The sequence below is a fragment of the Anopheles funestus genome, chromosome 3RL (assembly GCF_943734845.2).
Source record: "Anopheles funestus chromosome 3RL, idAnoFuneDA-416_04, whole genome shotgun sequence".
NCBI lineage: Eukaryota > Metazoa > Arthropoda > Insecta > Diptera > Culicidae > Anopheles > Anopheles funestus.
Window position 1 is genome coordinate 23,626,946 of NC_064599.1, and position 23,306 is coordinate 23,650,251.

The 23,306-nt window shown below is 38.8% G+C and overlaps 1 protein-coding gene across 3 annotated transcripts; it reads right to left on the minus strand.

Annotated features, from left to right (window-relative positions):
- Window positions 1-4,465: 4,465 nt before the first annotated feature.
- On the minus strand, window positions 4,466-22,627 carry LOC125772052 (folate-like transporter 3). 3 transcript variants are annotated; one of them, XM_049443376.1, is made up of 6 exons: window positions 21,209-22,626; window positions 15,244-15,331; window positions 14,502-14,715; window positions 11,125-11,340; window positions 9,408-9,897; window positions 4,466-6,911 (listed from the first exon to the last, which is right to left on the minus strand). In XM_049443376.1, exons 1-6 carry the CDS (start codon window positions 21,415-21,417, stop codon window positions 6,611-6,613), a joined length of 1,518 nt encoding a protein of 505 aa, XP_049299333.1. In that variant the 5' UTR covers window positions 21,418-22,626; the 3' UTR covers window positions 4,466-6,610. The 3 variants fall into 3 exon arrangements, with proteins under 3 accessions (XP_049299333.1, XP_049299336.1, XP_049299335.1); XM_049443378.1 differs by lacking the exon at window positions 4,466-6,911 and adding an exon at window positions 8,583-9,085 and having other exon boundaries at window positions 21,209-22,627; XM_049443379.1 differs by lacking the exon at window positions 21,209-22,626 and having other exon boundaries at window positions 15,167-15,278.
- Between the last annotated feature and the right edge of the window lie 679 nt (window positions 22,628-23,306).

The following is a 23,306-nucleotide window of genomic DNA, read 5'->3' on the forward strand; positions in this document are numbered from 1 at the left end:
TGCCGAACCATGTGAAAGTTTGTCGTTACACCTACACCGCTACGTCGTTTCCTGGGGCCGTTTCGTGTGGGCTTGCAAAATGGCCAGAATTCTGGTTCAGTATAAGCTGTACATAATGTACAAAACCCCTTTCCAGGCCTTGCGGTGTACGGTTTCTGGCGTTTTGGTCAGCTGCGTGTGGTTGGGCGTGTGGTTACGCTTCCAGGCTCGGTTTTTCGGTACGGCTTATCGGAATTGCCCGGTTGCTGTTCTTAATTTTCTGCTCCCAAAACATAGATTGTCGTTCGGTTTTGGTGAGGCCCGTTTCAGTAATCACATTCCCTTTTTTACCGGTACAGATTTAGGTGCCCTGAAGCGTAAGGCTTTACTTCCACAGTCATGGTCTAAGGTTTGTCGTGAGAGAGAGGGACGATTGAATGGTGCAGTAGAGAAGGGAAGGTAAAAAGTTTTGCTACCGAATGACGGTTGCCATCATGCGGAAGTGTTAAGAAATTGATTTTTAATGAGAAAACGGCTTTGGTAGGATGTACCAGATGATGATTTTCGTTCTTTTTTTTTACAAAACTGAATTTTGGTTACTAACTGTTGTGCGGTTTGCGTTCTCGCGGGTACGATGGATGATGGTACGACAACTGCCAGCTGTCTTTGAGCGCTTGAGGTTAGGATGAGATAAATTACAGTTAGCAATGGTTTGGTCGGGTAAAACATTACATGGAAGCATGGGGAAGATGTATGTTCATAAGGTCTCAGTTATCAACTTTAGGATATTTATTGTTGTGAATAATTAGGGTTTTTTTCATAGAAATATTTATGGTTGTTTTTCATCAGCATACAAAAAATAAATTTATACCAACGATAAACTCCGACCGATGGAGGCGCCCAGTACTTGTGAGGGTAGAACTGGATTTTTTTAAAACCCTTTCATGTGCAGTTTGAAAGAGCTCGTTTAGTGTATAATTATTTATTTGAAAGATTGTATAAAGTATACAACTGGTGTCGGTTGTACATAAGGCATGTAAAACATCATCCTAGTGTTTAATATATATATTTTTGAGTAGTAGTTCAAATCGATGCATTTGCTATACATATAATCACAAAAAATATCAACCCATATTTATATTAATGGATTTAAAAAGAGCTTTTAAGACGAAAAATCGCTTTGGTATAAGTGCGAAGGAATATAATTGGTCCATGAATTTTTATTTATCAGGTATCTGACAGTTTTTTATATCAGGTATCTAATCTTTCTGAAAACACTGATTTTTTCTCAATTTTATTTTCACTGTATGTAAACTACACGACAAACATTTTACAGCATTGTGATATACATTAATTCACAGATGACTCTTTGATTTGTATAAGCGAAAAAAGAATGAATTATTTAAGCAATTAAAATCCGATCTTTCTAAACTAAACTATTGGCTGAATCTAAAGAAATTGAAATTAAATAACTAAAAAAATAAAATCTATGATTCTCACAAGAAAAAAGGAGATTCAAATACCAAAAAATTTTGATTGATTGTGAATCGATTGAAATAATTGGTGAAAATAAGTATTTAAGAATTATTGTCCACGATTAATCAAACGGATTGGTGGCCAGACCATGTCTTCGCGACGTGCTCGACCATTAGCAGGCCAGAAATGGTGATGATGATGTCCACGATATGCACAGTTTTGGAATAATATAGAACAATCTATAAACTTTGTAAGGACATTGGGTGTTACAAAAAAATCAATTACTTCAGTTATTGCTAGCTCGTGGACGTCTAAACTTTTAATCCTTTCTTGTGTTTTTGACCACAGAAATGCAACTGATGAAGGTACAAAAAATGCTAAAATTGAAGTTTGAAAATAATCTATAATCATGCAAATGAATACTTACTAGTTTACTTAGAGGCAAGAACGGGCAGAGGGCGAGATTACATAAAAATAATACAAGGAATACGCTAGTATTCCTATTACTATTAGTAGTAAAGGCTTTATCTACATACATACTAATATTAGGATGTAGAAAATCAGGAAGTAACCGGTGGCAAGGTGGAAATCTTATTTCTGTGTCAAAGATCTGGCCAAAACTCATTCATTTTAACTAGAAATATTCGAATATCAATAAATCGATCATCATAATTTTATGCATGAATGAGTATGTGTGTTATTATCATCATTATATGAAATATTTGTTTAATCAGTTTAACAATTAAATAACAAATAATTATTAAAAAAATTACAGTAATCAATTCTCATAACCTTCTTCTGTACTTTGTGAAATTGGAGACTTTTATATATTTTTCCGTATTTACATTTTAATATTTTTCCACTTTTTTGCGACTTTATAACTTTAACAATGAATTTAAAAACAAACATCTTAGATTATTGATTGAAAGCTATGATTGGCATTGTTGCTTATGAAATGGTTCTCGTAACGAAGCATCCGCGTGTCAACGATTGCATAATTTGATTACACATTACGCTGTCGTTTAAATGCGCTCGTATACTTTGTGTACCAATCATGCCTTGAAGGACAGTTCTTTACCTTCTACATGTCAGTGCTTTACAGGTAAGTCGGTGAGGTGGAAAATCTTCTTATGGTTCGTACGAACAAAAAAGCTCTCTGCACACCGACACACATGCCGGCTGACGTATGGCGATGAATTTGCAGCTTCCATTTACATCCGTGTAGGTGGCGATTTAAATCCAAAGCAGAAGAAAAGGCGAAACAGGGTACAAAAAAAGCAAAGCTTCTCACAACTTAACCGGCCAACAGACAAAGCGTTCAACGAGCCGACGACCATCCACATCATGCAGCGGTGTGTGGTGGTGAAACAATATCGTTGTCGCTTCCACCGGTAGTATTCATTTTGCACAACTACGGGCTACGTAATAGCCCACAGGGACACACGGGTGGATGCTGTGCGTATCCGGTCCAGATGGGTAGTGGATCATGTTCGTTTCGTACCTGTGTGGTAGAGAACCATAGCTGTCAAGAGCAGCATGTAAGTGTGACCCGGAGTGCTTTTGTGCGCAACGTTTGGTTTTGTCTTGACGAATCGGGTTTGGTTAGGTTGTGGTGGGATAAATATTGGCGTGTATCCGGTTGCATTCGTTATCCGGGTTGGGTCACCAATTTTCTCACACTCGAGGAATGGGTGATAAATGGGTGTACGGTGTACCATTGACTGGTAGCGTAGATTGTCAGTACATGTGTGAGGGATTTTATTACATGCTATCTCATGAAAATGGAAGAAGTGTACGGAATGTATGCATAACCAAGGTACGTTGAACTACCATTTTTTTCTTCAAATCATTCATGTATGAAATGAAAATGATGAATTATTGAAGGTTTTTATTATGTAAAGACAATCATTAAGGCTTGGTAAAGGTCTACTGATTTTTACATAAATATGGCAGCTTTTCATATTGTCTTTATGCTGCAAAAAGAATAAGGATGTATCAGTTTAATGGATTATTATGGCCGAATCGCGTGTATGTGTACGTGAAAGAGAGAAATAGAAATAATAAGTGCTAAAAATAATTTTAATTATTCTTTAACATTCCCCGTCATTATAGAATAATGAATCCACCCGTGTCGGTCAATTTCGCTGTATGTTCATTATATTCCATTCATTTATTATTATGGGTTTTACATCTCCGATGTAACATATACAGGTAGTGTACGAGAGACATTATTATAGCGGACCACGAAGATCCCCAAAAATGGGGGTTTATCTAACTTTTTTTCTAATTGAATCTATTGTGAAGGCGGTTTTTTGAGGGCAAAACTTGACGAAAATAAAGAAAAAGTTTTTTGATACTATGAAAAATATCAATACGGTCAGGCCGTTCTATCTAAATAAAAAAAAATCAACCAAACTTATTTATTTTTTTGCTTAGGTGTTGTGGTATAAAATCAATGAGCTGTCAAATTAAAAATCTGCGATATCTGCGAATTGGCATAAGAAAGGTAACGGGTACAGTTGTCTTTTAATTTATTACACAGAGTTATTTACTTAGCCAGGGCGTAAATCAAAAAAGAGATATCATAATCCGTAAAAAAAATAAAAATATACTATAGGAACTTTGATAATTTGATATCAGAAATAAATGAGTATTACAAAATTTTAAATATAAAAAACTAGTTAGTAACATTAAATGAATAAATTTAGCAAAAAAATAAAACGAAGCTTGAAAATATGAAAAAAATCACAAACATTGTTATTATTAACAAATTTGTTAAAATCATTCAACCTTTTCAAGGATACTATTTATTCCAATACTAAAGCTATCTCGCATAGTTATGCCACATACTGTATAAAGAATTCGAATAATCTGAAAATATTGTTTATAAAAAAAATACTTTGTTACATTTTAAAATTTATAGCATAAATAGAAAAAAATACTTACATTAAAAGGCTAGACGTAGTAAAAAACCTTAAGAATTATACATACAAAAATAAAAACGACAAAATACTGTAATAATTATGTGTATTAGAACATTCAATCTCGTACAACGTATCGCGTAACCTAATAACCTTATTCTTATCACCTACGTTAGCTGGTGTACTTGGAAGCTAATATTCGCTGGAGAAGGTTGAAATTTCTTGGAAGGAAAATATTAACTTCTACCCTTTTAGTGAACAAACCCTTACCAAAAGCAAACGTTTGAAATTTCACCTTTTTGTCATTTACTTGTCGTTATTGAATTGAAAATACATTTCCCTCTTTTTAGTTAGATAGCAGCACAAGTTGACATTCGAAACTCAATCCACCCAACCAGGACCACAGAAGCGGAAAAGTGGAAATACTTCTTACTTTATCGCCATCTCAAAGATCAAAGACTGGAAAACATCTAACTGGGGCAAATGCAAAGCAATTGAGTGGATGGATTGGGTTCGCTGTTTTTTTTTTGGGTAGGCAAAGGGTCCAATAAAACATTACAATCCCGGCTCTAGCTTCATGGCGCCGAACGGTGCCGGAACTTTGTTTGGATTTGTGCACGGCGTGATGCTAACAATGCTGTTCGTCATTGCGCTCTACCGCTTGGATAATAAATGATCCACGGTAACGATCGCTGTTTCGCAGACAAGCACTTTACGCTTTTGCTTGGCTGGTCCCGGGAACGTTTCAACCGAACACACTATTGTTTTTTTCCCCCGCATCACCCAACCTGCAAGCTAACGATGATTCATTGCACTAATCATTATCGCTGGTGTGATGGGTCGCTGAAATGCGATCGTTTTGTGCGAACAATACAACTCCTTTTGGGGTTTGATGGCAGGGACGGGATGAATCGCGCGGTTGCAGGTACGAAGTGTAGCTTACGAAAAAGCTTTTAGAAGCGAATGAAATATCATTAATATGGCTGACATTTATTTAACCTAATTTCTTTTCCTGCATCAACGGTATGCATCTCGCTCGTTCTGCTGTTCGGTTCTCGGGTTTTCTTAATACCATCGAATGGGTTCTGCAACAACTACATCAAACTCTGATGCTGATAGTTGACGCTTGAATGAGAAGAAGCTATTTCGGAAAGAGGGTTGAATGATTGCAAGAGTGGGATAGTCCATCCCGGAATGGTGGAACATCCGGGTAGAGTATAGGAAGTGATGCAATTGCCATTTTCGTCCGTTAGCTGCACATCGGTCCAGTGCAGTTGTGCTGAAGCGCACCACAAAAGTTTCACCCTCTACTCCCTCACGAAAGTATCCGTTTCCCAGACCAGATTGGTGTTCGGGTGGTAAGACAAGCAGACCAGCGACGGCCCAAAGATGGATGCCTTCGTAGCCTTCGTTCGCATAGCTTCGGTAGGGTGAATCTGACTTTTAGATGGTACGGGCGATGCGATGAAAAATAATGTTTTGTATATGATGGTTTAGCAGCTTCCGTTTTGAAGGAAGTATCAGGAAGCAAAAAATGGAGGGGGGAAGAATCAACCCTTCCACCGCAATACAAGTACGAGCTAGGAAAGAAAATGCTTGGGAAAGCTTCTCCCCATACCGGAAGGTCGATGATAAATGCGAACCCGAAAGCGATCCATTCAGCGTTTTTTTTGCCACGAGTTACGGTTCCGAATGCTTCCCTTTTGCGCGAGTGTTCACGCCGGAAGCTTGGAGGATTTCCTTGGCGTCAGTTTTCATCCACCAGGGGGAAGAGGGAGGTCCCAGTGTGAACCGGAAGGGAAGAGGCATGTGTCTTTATTCTTCACAACCTCGGTGCATGGATGAGTTTCAGTTTTTGGTGCCATACAGCTAGCGCCAAACTTCCAAATACCTTCTACCCGGATGCCGGTCAACTCCTTCGTTGGACACTTGAGGAGAGAGTTTGTTTTGCTCGACACGATTGACCGAAGTGTTTCCGGTGTGAGTGTTTTTTTTTGTTAAGCTCCCCAGTTAGATTCAGTTTCAATCGTTCCGCTTTTCTGTAGTTTGTTTTCTTCTTTTCACAAAACGGTTGACGTACGGTGTCACATTGATAGATAGGAAGGAAAGGCGCTCAGCCTGGGTCTTTGCAGTCTAGCCGGGCTAAATGACGAAGTTGTGTTTTGGGCGTTTTGTGTTTTTTGTTTTGATTATTATTTCGAACTGTTTTTATTCCATTCGACCACTTACGGTCGTCAATTCACACCGTCGTTCGATGGTGGAGCTGGTGAACTTTCTCGAGTGGTTGCGGTTGCTACCTTCCGTAGCTGCAGCAGTCGGGCCACGCTGGCAACGATAGCAGCAATTAGGTAGATTATCGATAGTACCAAAAAGTAGCCACCGTACACCTTGAACTGGTCCCGTGGGTCAAGCATCAGGCCACGTTCGGAGATCGTCGCCAGTGTCAGTAGCGCCTGTACACCGATCGCCACGAACGTGTTGATGCCGAAGATCAACCCAAAGCTGTCCTCCTCGAGATATTTCGCTACGATGGCACTGGAAAGCCGTGGGGAGAAGGAACAAAAGAAACAAGTTATACAAGTGTCAGATAAATTGCTTGTACGTATGTGAGGTGCATTTCAATTTCGGTAAAGTCAAACGTATCCAGGTGCAGTGATCGAGTTATGTTTGCTGCACGGTGTGTTTAATTGATTTCGTGCAGGTTTGTTTTGGGCTGCAAGTGGAACAACTTTGAACGGTAGAAAATGGATTGACTATTTTTAGAGTGAAAGGAAAGTTAATTTGATTGTGTTTTGTTGTTGTTGCTGGTTGCTTCACGAAGAAACTAAAAAGGTGTTTTGTTGATTTGAATGTTCGTGTTGATTGGGTGCCTATTTTGTTTGTGTATTGCAGAAATAAACGAAAGTTTATTTGAAACAGGTATAGTACAAATAAATTTACCTTTAATTTAGGTGAAGAGAAAATTGAAAGTTAACTTTATTTTTGAGAAGAAAATAATTTGGATATGAATTAACTAGGACCTATGACGTGATCATTCTGTACTTATGCCGCTACTAGAGCTGATCGTTATTGTTTTTAATTAATTTTGAATTTTAATTAATTAAACTGTTTCATTAAAATTTTGTAACATTTTACAATTATTAAATTGCGGTAAATAGTAGCGGGGCGGCCCGGTGGTACATATGATAAACGGCGCCGGTCCATACGACAGGATCGGGTTCAAATCCCATCCGTATCGTCCCCCCGTAGCAAGAACTGACTATCCGGATACGTGGTAAAAATAAGTCTAGTAAGCCAGAAATGGCCGGCGTCATCTGTAAGGTCGTTAAAAGCCAAGAACAAGAAGAAGTAATTTAATGAATAGAAATAAATAGTATAAAGAAACAATCTTATTCAACAACACTCCATTAACTTTTAAAATGTTCTAATTTTATTGAAACCATGCATTTCAGCGTTACGATTTGTTACATAGTAGGGAAGGGTACTCAACTTTGTATTACGTAGCATTAAATAGGAGGCCCTTAAAATTCTTGATTTATAACAATCAGATCAGAATAATGGTTTTGTCGCTCAGTTAATCAATTAATTTATATCAGCAATGGTAATTCATGGCCATAGTAATGGTAAGACATGGTAAGTCATTTTGTCTGAATCACATATGGCATTTTAAGTTTTTTTACCTGTATGGATCTATGGATATTAAAAGAAGCAGTGAAATGCAGCACAACATAAGGATGGAGACCAAGGGTAGAATAACTTGAACGTTACACTAAGAGGTATAGGCCTTCTTTGAATCAATCATGATTTGAAAATGACACTTGAAATTTATACAAAAATAAACGATAGAATATGTTTGCTCATTTATGGAAAATTATTATGAAATTGAGAATCTTCTTCTTCTTGGCTTAACGACCTTACAAGGTCACGCCGGCCATTTCTGGCTTACTAGACTTATTTTACCACGTAGCCGGATAGTCAGTCCTTGCTACGGGGGAACGGTCCGGATGGGATTTGAACCCGGTCTGGCCGTGTGGACCGCCCCAAATTGAGAATCTATTAATTTTAATTTACAGAACGTAGACTAATTTCAAAACAATCAATTAATTTAGTAAAATAATAAACAACTAAAACGCAATATAACTTACATTGTGAATTAATCTAAAGTAAGGCTGAAGTTAGGCTTAGTTGAAGTACGCTTAGCACAAACACGTGGAGGGCGCTGCCAAATGTTTTGCCAATCTGTTTCTTTTTTGCAAGACGATTAACAATGATACATCTTCTTTCTTAAAAAAACTCTCTTAAAATAATGTTAAAATGATTGTTTTCCATACACTGCAAATGTTTCCTTCTGTTTTTCCTTTTGCTACATAACTTCCCAAAACGGTTTGGCAGCATTTTATTACAGTTTTCAATTAAGATTAGAAAAAAAAGAAAGCAAAATTTTGCAAACGTTCTTTTGTGCTTCCAAAAAAAAAAACCATTTTCCGGGCGGTGTTCCTGCGTGCGTGTGGTGCAAAAAGTTACGGTACAAATGCGAATCCAAGCGTCTTATAATTTACAATGTGCTCGCTGATGTAGCCGGACGGGCGACTTTGGTTTGTTTTCATATTTTTTATCGCTTCGGCGCTAACCGCGGCCATCCCTCACTCGAGCATTTGTCGCCGTTTGGGCACGATTCAATTAGGAACGAACTGCGAACGGAATGGTCGCTGCGAAGGAGAAAACAAGGAAACATAGCAGAAGGACGGAGCGCAAAGCAATTTGCATATTGCTTATTGCTGTGAATTAAAACGTTCGTGGCTCGTGAATCATTGGTCAGTTGAGATGTTGGTTTAGTTTTTTGTTGGTTTTCGTATGTTGACCAATCGGCGAAATTGGATGGTAGAATGTGAAGAAAGAGAAAATAACAATGTGCAATACTTCTATGTTTGACTTTACCGATATGGAAGGAAAACAATCGAAATTTTAGTGAAGGCAAAATTTTCCATTCGTAGAAAGAATGGTTCGGCCGGTATAAGATCATCCACTCACCTTGCCATAGTGACCATGAACAGGTACAGTGTGCCGAACAGAATGTAAAGCACGTACGCCACCCAGATGTTGGTGGCAAAGCCAGAGTATAAGGTGAGTCCTCCCTGCAGCCCGGAGCATACAGTCAAAATCCAGAGGGCCCACTGTTCGAAGATGCGATTGGCGATGTACCCGGCCACCAAGGCACTTATCGCACCGAGCAGTGTGAGCAGTGCCTCGCCACCACCATTGAAGAGGGTGCCCTGTTGCTGATCGATCTCATGCCACAGTAGCTGCACGTACACCTGCACCTGTATGAAGCCGGCCATTGCAAGCGCCCACCATAGGCTCCACTGGACTACCGGAAGTTGTCGGTAGGCGGAAATAAAATGTTTCCAAAGCAGTCGTACGGCACGCGAAGCGGAAAAGCGTGCCTTTGGTTGGGTGGTGACAGTTTCCGTTCTCGGGTCACCATTTTCGACGGTTTTGTTGGGATCATTAGGGGAATTTTCTGGAATGTCCAATTTAATTACATTTATTATTACATTAATCAGACTTATAGGCTACAAAACAATAACTTAAAGCTTATTACATAAATCAAATGTGGTACGTATATTTTTCAAACAGGAATAATAACAAGGAAAAAAAACTTGCATAAACCTAATTCAGGAAGCAAGAAAGAATTAAGAGGAGAGATTAGAAGATAAAATACGGTATCAATAATAATTAAAAAGAAGATTTAAAACTAGAAACTAAGAGAAAAGGATATTTTTGTAAATTGTATAAAGTAAAATTACTTCATAAACATGTTAGTTAATGATTTAGATAACCATTATTTACAACGATATGAAAAAGAACGGTCGGTAACCATGAGCATTTCCGCAATAATTCTCCAAATTTTATCTTTTAAAAATAATTTTTGATGAATTATAAAAACACCTTAAAAAACTACCAAGTTTTTCAGCATTTTGACCGTTAAACAAATTACTGTTTATTATCATTTATACGAAAGGAAAACCAATCAGGATCAATTCACAAATAAAATTAAAGGGGATATACAATCAGGATGCTAGACGCATTATATCGAATTATATTTTTTGTATTTTCTTCAATGCTCAAAATTTCCAGAAAATCTGGGCAAAATTTCAGTTTTTCAAATCGGTACTCAGAATTTTTCAGACATCTCCGGACCAATTTGAACTTTTTACCAAATATTCTTTATGCAGTTGTCTAGTACTCATTATAGAAATTTTTTTAAAATTAATTTCACTATGTATTATGGACAAAACAATCACCGAAGGAATGAGTTTATGTTTTAAAATACAACTTTCCTATTTGTCGGATTTTTTTCGGAAACCGAGGGTACCGAAGGAATGGGTTTACGTTTTAAACTACAACTTTCCTATTTGTCGGATTTTTTTTGTTCAAAAATTCCCGAGACTTAAATTGAAAAGAAATATTTTGATTTTTTAATTTTTGAAAAATTAAGATTATGCCTTTTCCCATAAGTAAGTGTTATAATGCATCGTAATGGGAAATGATTCTTTATGTTTGCATTTGTTTACTTTAATATAAAGGCCTATTTATAAAATTACAACAGGAAAAATCTTTCCATTTTCGCTAAACTTTAGTTTTTAAATGATATTTTATCACAAAAAGCTCTTTGAAACTTTTAAACAGATACTTGATTAGAGAACTCGTTTATTTTACTTAAACATTGCCTTGAATAATTACCTACCTGGAGACTCGTTGATCGAAGATTTGTGTGAAACAGTCAATGCATTTTCCCCGGCTTGTTCTACCAAATTCGGCTGCTCCTGTTGCTGTGGCTGTACTGCTGAATCACATGCCACTGTTCCGGTGGTTGGTTTTACGTCCTCGTCACGTGAATAGAAGTAAACACTCGTTTTTACCGGTGGTAGCAAAAATGACCAGAGCAAAGAAACGGCTTGCGCTGCAAAAGAGATCACATGCAATGTGTACAGTGTAGCATGATATCCTGGAGTAGCTTCGTTTATATGGGTGTAGAATAAAGGGACAAGCAGCAAAGCACAATAATACGTGCACATTGGCAAGGTTTTAAGCAACCAGTTTGGGGTGTCCCGATGGGGAATGAATGAAATGGATATAAAATGTTGCTCCCCGGCGACCATTGCTTTTCACTAATGCAACAAGCAAATGCACCCGGCATGCAGAAGCACACGCCGGAAACACACTTTATCACGTTCATCACCAGCAGGCTTTCGGTACGGTGATTTGTTGGTGGTTTCATTTTCCCTCCTTCACTACACACCAGACGCGCTGTGCCGAGGCTGTTATTGCATTGTGCTCGTGTGCGAATGATTTTGCATCCAGCTCGAGTATGAAGCAACGAGTGGTGCCATTCTTGTCCGCGCACTTCATAATGGTAGTAAATTAAAATCGAACAAGAGAAGATTGTTCACTCACTGGTCGGGAAATGCTTGCCCTTTTTAATTACGGTTCATTCTTGATCGGTTTACAAGGTTCTTCAGAGGGAGAGAAAGAGAGAGAGAGAGTGAGAGAAGGTGAGAAAGATCCAACAAAAGCGAACCTGTTAGTTACCGCGAGTACATATTAGTGAGCTTGTAAGCTTACATGGATGTAAAAATAGACATTATAGGAATATCGATCGTTTGATAGGAATATGATCGTGATAAACGGCGTTGGTCCACACGACAGGATCGGGGATCAAATTCCATCCGGACAGTCCCCCCGTAGTAAGAACTGACTGCTACGCGGTAAAAATAAGTTTAGTAAGCCAGAAATGGCTTGGCTGGCGACCTTACAGGTCGTTAAAGCCAACAAGAGTGAGACATTTGACGTCTGATTCAATTTTTTTTTGACATCTGTCAAAACAATAGAATAGAAGACTCTGAAAACTCTCCATAAAAATGTACAAAAACGTTTTAAAAGTAAATATTAATATTAAATTAAAAACAATAATAAAATGAAAGTTTTTACGACGAAAATCCATATTCCCTGTCCTTGCTGTACGTTTGATAACTTTAAAATAAGCCCCAACTCCGGTTTACAACATTACCAATAAAGCTCCTCTCTAACATGCAAAAAAAAACATCAACATCACAAGAGCATAATAAAGCTCATCTTTTCGATTAGGCTTCAATGCTCTTGATAAAAAAAATATTGATTTCCTACCTCAAATATCTCGGACAGAATGCTAACCATTCTGGAGCAACCTTAATCTTTGATGAAGACATCAAAGTGACACTGGGCGGAGTGGTTGCTGTCGAACAAACTTAAAGTTGATTGATGGCCAACGGTTAGCCAACTGGATCCCTTAAAGGTTCACATACAGCATGAGTGTGTGGGTGTGTGTGTGTGTAAGCAGTAAGACAGAAGGCAAAAAATATCGATCAATCAAGAAAAGATTGGAATAATTGTGAAGTACCCGATGTTGGTCGGATGCGGCGAAGAATTGCGGGATGTTGCAGTGGTTGAAAAGTATGAAAGCTTAAATGGATATAAATGTATGGGATCTCATGTAATGGTGCGTCTATTAGGGATTGCCAACTAACCATGGGCTATGGTTATGTTTATAGAGACCGGGGTCATTGTGGTTGCATAACAATGATGTAAGTCTGTAGACAGAACGGAGCGAAGCGGGTCCTGGATTAGAAGACAATGGAATCAATTTGATTGGCACAAATGAGGTTAGAGTGGGGTTCAGAAAACCATCTCCGGACGGATATGGTATATTGACCGCATGATTGAATGCTTGACCCGGTCTAGTTGAAAATGGAAAAGTAAGATCTTGTTTTGTTTGGCTTATGGCGGTTGTAGAGATATTGGTATTGTATTTATTAGCATGTAAATGGTATTGTTTGAACGAATATAACGTAGTTAAATCTATGTACAGGGTGTTTCTTTGTTTTTATATAATTTGAGACCCCGATTGACAGATCGCCATATTTGAATATTTTTAGAAACTTCATTTTAGCTAAATTTAAATAATTGTGAAATTTTAAACTTGATTTAAATAAGTGTGGTAGCTCTTGCTCAGATTGCTGCTACAAAGATGACTGGTTTGGAGTTAACATGTAATACTACAGGGTCTTTGTCATCTTTCATCCTCAATATAAATCGCGTATCAGTCAGAGTATGGAGATAATAATATATCTGAGTTACGATGGCGAGGCGAATCGAGAACAAATTTCTGTTCGACAACGTGCTCAGCAAACTCTGCAAAGTTACTACTTCATATTGATGTATGATGAATTCCCGGCTAGCAGGGAATATTTTGATGTGCGATTAGTATCGATTCTCCTCTCTCTTCCTTCTTGGCTTAACGGCCTTACAGTCCTGTCATGTTTATCACATACGTACTTTCGAGTATTCCAATAATTTTCTACAAATTTAGACAACTTTTTCTTTTTATTTTGTAACTCTACAATCTCAAGAGGTCTTGGTGTGCCATTATTTGCTTACCTTAATTATTTACCGAGATAGTATCCTGCGTGAGACAGGGGTACGATTCGGTTGGGATTTAATACCCTGTATTGTCGTGTAAAGACCAGTGTCACATAAATCACCAAACCACTTCAAACAACTTTAGACATTAGGCATTTTTCCAAAAAGCGTTCCAAATAATTTGTAGAGCATGTAAGAAAACAAAGTTATTACATTTATTAATAATTAAAATAATACTTTAAATGTCACTTAAAGGACCACCCTGTATATTTGTATAACAGGCTAATACAGGGTATTAGTAGTAATACAAATTACTGAGAAAATTATTACTAAGTATTACTGAGTAAAAGTGTTTAAATTGTGAAAGTAATTACCAGCGCGATAAATCATTACTTTCAATGTAAACTACAAGTTGGAAGCAGTAGAGCTACATATTCCGGTATAATATTATCAGGAGGCAACAATTTTAAATTGAAAATCTAGAATTCCAAAAGAAAGAAACATTTTCCAAGCGCAAGAAATGCTGCATCAACTTAACCGCCCGGTTGGTGTTCACGGTTACCAGACAGAGGGAACTTTCATTCCGTGCAATTCTCGTCCTTATACCACCGAAGCGTACTAAGCCATAGCAAAGCGGAAGCGAAACGTAACGATTCTACTACTTACTGCCGAGTGTAATGTAATTCAGGTCGCGTACGTTCATCGCACCGGTAGAAACGAGTATCTGGGAGATTACGCCGGACAGGAAGCGGCCGAGCAGGATGGCGGCCCGTGTGTTGCCAGTCACCTGTTGATACTTTTCCCGGCTAATCTTGGCATAGATGTACGTGTAGTAGGCAACCTCCGAAGCCATGTAGGCACCGTACAGTACTTGCACGACCTTGCGTGGAATGCGTGAGTAGGAAGAGAAGAGCAACAACGAGCCAAAAAAAAGGCCGATACGGAAGGAAACAAAATGGAGAGAAAAAAGAAACGTAAATGAACGATGATAACGATGCAATTCAGTGGTTAGATGCGGTGAGACTCGTTTCACAAGGCTACCGGGTGGTGGGATGGTAAGAAGTTAATGTACCGCAGCGAACGGTTCAATGTACTACTTGGCAAAGCCCGAAAGTACGTCGTTTAACCGATGGGAAAACGGTTTAGAGCATCAGATTGGAAGCATCCCATCTACGGGAAATGAGGGTTCTTTCTTTTTTTTTGCTTCTGCCGATTATGTACATGATGGATACGTTCGTGGCATGCACAGTTGTGTGGCATCAGCTGTAGCCGCCACTTGTTGCGGCCGGAGAGAAGATATTTTAGCACACAATTTATGTTCGCATATTTACCACACCGATCCCAGCACGGTTCGGTGTCACTGTGTGCCGGTGCATTCCGGTGGTTCGGTATGGATCGTACCACTAACCTGCAGTGCAGCCAACGATTCAGTCCACAGCAGCAGTGACCAGATGACGATGCCCAAGCAGGCAGAAAATACAATTATCGATTTGTATCTGATGAAGGCACCGGCACAGGGACAAATGGTCCGATTGAGCGGACGCGGTACAGCGATGGGCAGTCGATGTATAGCCCGTTGTGCACGTGGTGCACATGATGTGATCGGAAAAAGAGGGAGGGGAAGCAAATCGTGAGCTCAAACGGTGGGAAATTAGTTGAACAAAACCTAAGGACGAGAGGGTGCGTGTGAACGGGGTTTACGAGCGGAAACAAAAAAAGCCATTACGCATCGTTGAAGCGTGTGCGGATGGGACAAGGACCGTTAATGAAACGTTAATGTGATAAAATGTGGGCTCTTTGTAGCTCAATCCTGCACGATGCTTGTAAGCTGTGGGCTTCGTAGGATATGTTCTAGGCATCACCGAGCTGTTGTCCGAAAGAAAGATGAAGGTTGTTCCGTAGTGCTAATGAAGGTTTGTTTTTGTTCGCACCGAACAAACCGGCTTCGCACACACAAACCGGCTCTTATAATGGCTTTTGGCAAAATAATGTTGGTATTGGGAAATGTGTTAAAAAATCATTACAATAATCTGGAAAAATAATTTCCCTTTCATAAGTAGACTGATCATGTCATAAAAGTATCAACAAAAAAGAGAACATACACAATTAGTTTTACGTTTGTTGCTATTGTTTGAATAATTAATTAATTAATAAAAACGATGCTTTATTATTGTTTATGTTAATATTTAATTATCAGTTTGTAGATACAGTGCTTTTTAACTTTGAAAAAGTGATTAAAACATAAGGATTTATTGTGGAATTTATAGTTATTTCATGACATAGTTTTTTATTAAAATTGGCAATCAATTCTTTAAAGTCTCATGTAGGATTTTTCGGAAAAAATCGGTTGTAATACTTTCATAATTTTTTTCAAATTAATGTAAGATTTTAGTTCTGGTGAAATAATTTTTGGTAGACAAAATAGACCTAAAACTGAAACGATGTTAAGTAAATTGCCTACTGTCAGGCTGCCATATGGCTTATATAAATCTTTTATTAAATGAATAATGAAAGTAAATAATGAAGTGAAATATTTTAATTTAAATATCTATAATTTAAAATTTTGAATGTTTAGAGGAACAGTCGAGTTAAATTGTAAATTTTATTCGGTGAAATCTTAGGTTTATTTTTATTAAACTAAAAAGTTGAATGTAATTTATTAAGTGACTCATTACAACATTTTATATAGTTTTATTTTATCTCAAAAAATGGTAATGAAATGTATTCTCGTTTTTACGTCAATAATTTATGGATATGTTGTACAGGAGTTTAATGGTCAATGATGAATACATAACATCAGCAGCTTTTTGTGGTGCACTGTATTCCCTTGATAAAACAACAAGAAATGTTTTAAAAATATAGTCCAGTTTTTTTCTTTTACGATCAATTTCAGAACCGCTCTGTTTTTAACGCGTTTCAGCAAAAGAGTTAATCTCGTTTGTTGTCAAAACCTGCTGTTTAAAATGTGTTTACCTACCCTACAAAAGCAACCAGCAACTGGTGCATCCATGAAAATGTAATCATGGTTGTGTTGTTACGAGCAAATTTTAAAACCGTACCGTGCACAAAACGTTAGCTGTTGCTGCATCCTTGTCGTTCGTAGAACCCGAAAACTGACCGTACCAGTGCAGCCCACGGCAGCTCTACGGCTTTACGGTGGTTTAATTTTTAATTTTTCGCCAAAGCACCAATAAGCCGAAAACTGTACCGGAGTTCGGTGGAGATGGTGGCCGTGTGGTCGGGTGATGCCGAAACGAGAGATTTGGTTATGTTGTTTTAGACGAAGCGTACTAGAGGAACTGCCACTACATGGGCAGTTAGTTTAGTGTGGTCTTGTTTCCGGATCGTAGCGAAGCGTTGAAAAGAAATTTGCTGCAGCAAAACGCTACGCTAGGAAGCTATGTTAGCATTTTTGAGGTACAGTTTTTAAACATTTTGTCACTAGAAATATATCTAACCTTCAAAAAAATCGTTTTCGCATTGTTCTGCATGTCCCACACATGCATGTCTTACATTTGTACATGACAAGCCATTTTCTTGAAGCCAAAGTTGAAGGGTTTCATTTTATCTCGTGACATACGTTCCATTCTCATCCGTTTTCAAGACTCAAATTGCATTAACATTCCACCGGGTGAAACTGAATGTTCTTCTCGATACGGAGCACAAGAAGTATCTCCGGTGAAGTTTTACAGTGCACTCGAGGCCAAGGTACAAAAGGTACCAGGCAAAAGCTGAACGTGTGTTTTACTGTTCCGATCATACTGGTCCGAGATGTGTCTTGAACCGGTTCGTGGAAAAATACCGCCCCTCTAACCTATTCGCAACAATGTCATTCTTCGTCCAAATTCAAGGATCTTACCCTTTTCCTTCTTGTCCAGTAGGCCAGCTGTCAGTAGTAACGGGAAATGGTCGTTATGTCCAAGCTTTTCCAAGAAAACGAAACTGCCTCGTTCGTCCAGTGCTTATCTTAAATATCATAGCTAATCATTATCAAAAGCACTTGGTGAACGATTTTCTCGCCCATTCTGTCACCGCCACACTCAATCACAACCGTATCCAGCACTTTGGTGGAAAGTTCGGCGAGAGTAATTAAATAACTAAATAAATTCGACTCCATTTACTCCGTTTGTTATCGTGGTGCTGTCCCAAGATTGAGCTGTCCCTTAACTGGGTCCCTCATCGCCACTGTTTGCATTGGAGCTTTCGCCGTTCGCCATTCTTCGCAGTCCCGGTAATTCCGCTACCCTTCCCGCAGGACCATCGAGTGTATGTGTGAATTGGACGGAAATAAACGATACTGTTGTCACCGGAAGGGAAAATCAATTTATTCTAGCTTCTGAAGAGCTGCTGCTACTGCCCATCAGCCATGGACATGGACGGCTCCGCGTTTTTCCTGCTTGTGGTAGGAAGTATAGTTTTGCGAAAGAAAATAACAGCTCACTGCTGGACTCTTCGTCTTCAACTTAAGGTCGGCAGCAATGGTAGCGTCTTGAAGCAATCAGGGCCACCCGTTTTGGGGAGGGGACGTAAAAGCTGGGGCGCTGGGCGGTGGCTGCCACGAGATAAGTGTTGGAAACGATTTACACCAAAACCTTTTCTCACTTGTAGTTTCGCAGGCTGAAACCTTCGTCTTTAGAACCAGAACTTTGTTTACGTTGGAGGTTCGTGAAATTATTTAAAGAGTTTATGGCTTGAAGTGTATACCCCGTGCTTCGCATACCTTCCTTAAACCAAGTTGCCATTCCGCGAGGCAACGATAAAATTGAAGTTTTCGGTCGGATGAGACTTCTATGTGCTTTTGTATGTTGCAATTTTTTTTTTGGTTCCTCTCGCCCCCTCGGACGAGAGTTTGTTTTGACTTTTTCTCTTCGTTTTCCTTTTGCTCCACTTGGTAAGAAGCTGAAGATTTCCTGCTAAAGAAATGGTTGTGGGTTTGTGGGTGGGGGGTCCTGTTTTTGCTCTCTGTGAAAACTCATACAAAAACACTCATTCCGGGTTTTCAGTTTATGACATTTGCAAAAAATACAAACGCTGGAAAAATGACGCCAGCTCGCAGCTGGAAGACGAAACTCGTGTGTGTGTGTAGTGAAGGGAAAGTTGTCAGTTTAATTTGGCAGTTTAAGTGCTGTTTTGGAAAGTGTTTCCAATGGAACGGGATGTGGGTGTTTTGGCACAGTTTCATATCACACTGCACGGGAAATATCACGCACGTTGTTTATTTGTACGTACACAAATGCAGATTGCGCTCATTGGGGTGTTGTGTTAGTATGTGTTGTTATCTTTTTCTCCATTCTTTTTCTCGAAAAACCACACAAACAGTAGTATAACGCACTACGCATTGCCAATGAAGCTACAAAAATTTAAGCCTTTCATGATGCAGGTTCAGTGATGAGAGTATGAAAACATTCCCGTAATAGATGAATTCACTCAGTTAAATTGCAAACCGGAATGGAATTTCGGTCGGCAGAAACTTCGTACACGAAAGCTTAAAAAGATGCGGCATGAAGTTTTGTAGAAAGAAGTTTCATTTTGTATACGAAATCTATTTGCTGAATGCGAGCTTAGTATCTAAATACAGTTTTGTTGAAATATTTTGTGCGTATTGCTCTTCTTTGAAGCATCTTTGGGTAGTTTCTTGAAGTTGGCAATAGGAAAAATGATAAAGTGCTATTATTGATAATATCCGTTCGTGGCGTATGTTGCTGTTCAAAATATCTTATGATTTCGCTTTGAAAGCGAAGGAAAAGATAGTTATTATTTTTCGTTTCTAAAACTATACTTCGTATGCATTCTATCTCTCTTCTTGGCTTTAACGACCTTACAGATCACGCCGGCCATTTCTGGCTTACTAGACTTATTTTTACCACGTTGCCGGATAGTCAGTCCTTGCTACGGGGGACGGTCCGGATGGGATTTGAACCCGGTCCTGCCGTGTGGACCGGCGCCATTTATGACATGCACCACCGGGCCGCACTTCGTATGAATTATGATTAATTAATGGGAAAAATTATATTCCATCTCGAAGTGTTACACCTGTACTTGGTTGTTACAGCTTAATTTAGTCGAAAATAACAATTAAGCTGTTTGATCCATGAAGAACAGACTGGCCGCATTGCTTAAAGTTAAGTTAAGAAAAATACAATAGAATTGTGCAAAAAAAATTCTGATAGTTTCGTTATCCAAAAAGGTAATCAAAATCAATAGTAAATATGAACTAATTCGTTGAAAAGAATATCTAATGGATAGTTGAAAAAAGCAAAGTGAAAAATATTATACATTTGTGAGAGTTTTTATTTGAGATGAAATGGTGAAGTAGGAACCTTTTCTGGATCTTTTCACTTTAAAGTGGAATATGTACAGGTAAATGTGGACACCTTTCACATTTGTCTAGCTTTCGCATGGTGAAATCGATTCTAACTGAAGCTTTCATCACTCACAAATTTGAGAAGCTTTCTAATATGGCAGATGTGTCAGTTGAGTCGGAAAAATGAGAACGAGAACTGTGGAAAGGATAACACACATACCTCAATACGTCTTCCATTTCAACTCGAACAAAATATTGTATCGCATTTAAATTATGCAATGTTCTAAATTTGTCCAATTGCAGCTATTTCCAGACATCAACATTCTAGAAGATTAGGTTTTATCCAGCTAGAGCTCTGAGTATCTCTAAAATTCTTGACTTTCAGTTTGAGTACACGATATAAGAGATAGCTCTAACGTCTAGCGATAGCGTTTGTTTTGTGTCTTTGAAGTCTATTTCGTTTTTTCAAAGTGTTGTTTTGATGACTTTAATTTACCAGTGAAAACAAAATCTTATCACCATCATCATTCTGTACAAGTGATAAGACTGTACAGTTGATAAGAAGTGCAATTTCACTTTTAATACGTTTTGACTATCAAAGAGTTTCTTTGGTGTTTCCTTAACAGATGTCTATGTTTCTTGAGTCACTCTCGGACATCGGCGAATGTCCTAAATTCATTACGGAATATTTTTCGAGAATTCTGTACATCTCGAAAAAATAAACAAAATTTCTAAAAACTATTTAAAAACACTATGCATTGATTGTTTTCACAATTGTTCCAGTGTACAGAACATACTACGAATATTGCGATGAATCAATCAACTTTGCTATTGGCACGTAGAATGAAAGCATTGTAAGTGCAATGTTAAAAACAAGATCATAATACATTGCACCACACTAGATCTTAGCCGGGATGGGAGAAGTGGTGGTCTCTTTTTCCCGGATACCCCGACTGTATTCACACTACCGATGGTAACATCTCGCGGCGTAGAAATAGGTCACTCCTCTCGTTTCCCCATCCCCTGTTGCACACAAAGACAGGGATTTTCCTCCCCATAACCTACCTACCTGAGGACATCCGTGAGCAGAAACATAAACACTAGCAGCGCGACCTGACTGTACGTGCCGATCGGGTAGACGTCACGGTTTAGCTGTTCCGGTTCTATGTCCCGCCATTCGCCCGAAAGGAACTCGGTGACGAATGGTTCGGAAACGCGCAGCTCGCGGAAGAACCCAAAGACACACAGCAGCAGTGACACCCGCAACCATGGTTGCATCGTTCGTTCGATGCAGCTGCACAACGGCTAGTGATAAATTCCGCGCTCACCAACGATAGATTGAACTATGTGCACCGAATCCACCCCAATGCACCGTACCTTAACCTTCACGGCGACCGCACGGTTTTTGCATGTGGTTCGTTCGCGCGTACAAAATTGCTACTCGGCAGCGAGATTTGTTACCGCGTGGAAAATAAATGGCACGTGCACATGGTCGGCTTCACCGGCGCGGGGTTGAGGGGAAATGGTTCTTTTTCCCACAACAGCTTAACACACACACACACACACACTCAAACCATACACTACACCGTACACTATATACCATCTGTGGCAGACGACGGGTTGCGACTGAACCAATGGTTTCAGCAGCAGTTCTTTAACATGAGTGCCTTGTCTTATCTGCTAAAAACCGTTTGGATTTCAAAGTGGCAATGTGGTGGAACTACAAGCACAACATGGGAAGCGGGGGCTTTATGTGCGAGAGGTGCTTGTCGGTTGCATTTGAAGCTGTTTGAATATTATTTGATGACGGTGGATTTATTTCACCTCGTGTAAAACCCCAAACAAATGCTGCCCACCTCCCACTTCTCCTTTTCTACCGCTTGCTAATTGTGTGCTGTGCATTATGATCCAAGGTGATGTTATCTTGAAAAATGATATGTACCATTTCTGTTGCCCCTTTCCATTATCGTGATTGCTTCGAGCCTGAGGAGGTGTACAACCCTTCTACGTTAAGGTAACCTTTCCCACGATGAAGCAGCATGAAGATCACCTGCACGCGTGGGAGGTTAACACACATGAATTAGTTTGCGGTGAGCAGTAGATTTTACTTTCGCTTACAAATCAAGGTAGAAAATAATGATTTATAAATATTATACCTAACGGAGTTTCATCTTGTGCTGTAAGCAGTTGTAGCTATCTCACTTTTCTCATTACTGAATTTTATCTTTTTGTAATCTAAGTGTCAAACAGTGGATAATTATGGTATCAATCGGTAAGCCATCCAACTCATCAGCTCATTTTATCGCCATACCTCTACCCGATGGATAATGTGTGGTGATTTAATCTAAACGAGCATTCAAAACAGCGCACTGATAAGGAAGTGCATTGGGCGATGATTGTATGTCTCCAGGATGATTAGGGTACATAATTTCCTGTACGATGAGAGCATTTTTTATCGGATTTGTCACGTGCCAAGATGACTGTTTTATTTTACATCGATACGATCTTCTGCTATGTAAGCAAAACTGTTCACACGGTTAATTGTTTTTTTTTTTTATATTTCATATTCAATAAAAATATTAAATGAAATTAAAAATTTGATTATTGAAATTTAAAAAAAAACAAAAGAAAATTGTTCAATGAATTACGTTGTGTTCATCTTGAAAGCTCTCGCACGCACCAGTTTATCCGTTCGGATGAATGAATAAGCTCGCGTGAATTCACCACAGCGAAGCTTTGTTCATGAGAACTTACGTTGCGGTATATGTTGCACGCAAGTGCGAGAAATATTGCATGCAGCAAAAGGTGAATTTCTTTCGCAGCTTGATGTTCTATTCTGAAGTTGTTTGTATGTTTTACAAACTGTATTTTATGTAAACATTCCTACAAATACGGATTTTTTATTCAATTTAATTTAAATACTTCTTGATTTAATGCCCATTCTACTGTTTGGTTTGTGATGTTTCATAGAATTATAAATACGTATTCAACGCATTTCTTTACGAATCCTTGCAAGTATGTTGCAACGCTCCTCGCTTAATTATTAGCTATTAATGCACTACAGACTGACCGCGGCAAGAGGCTCCGATGTCATCACATTAAAACGATCCCTCAGCCAGACCCAACGCGGCAGGGTGCCGATTAACGAAATATTCTCCAGCTGGTGG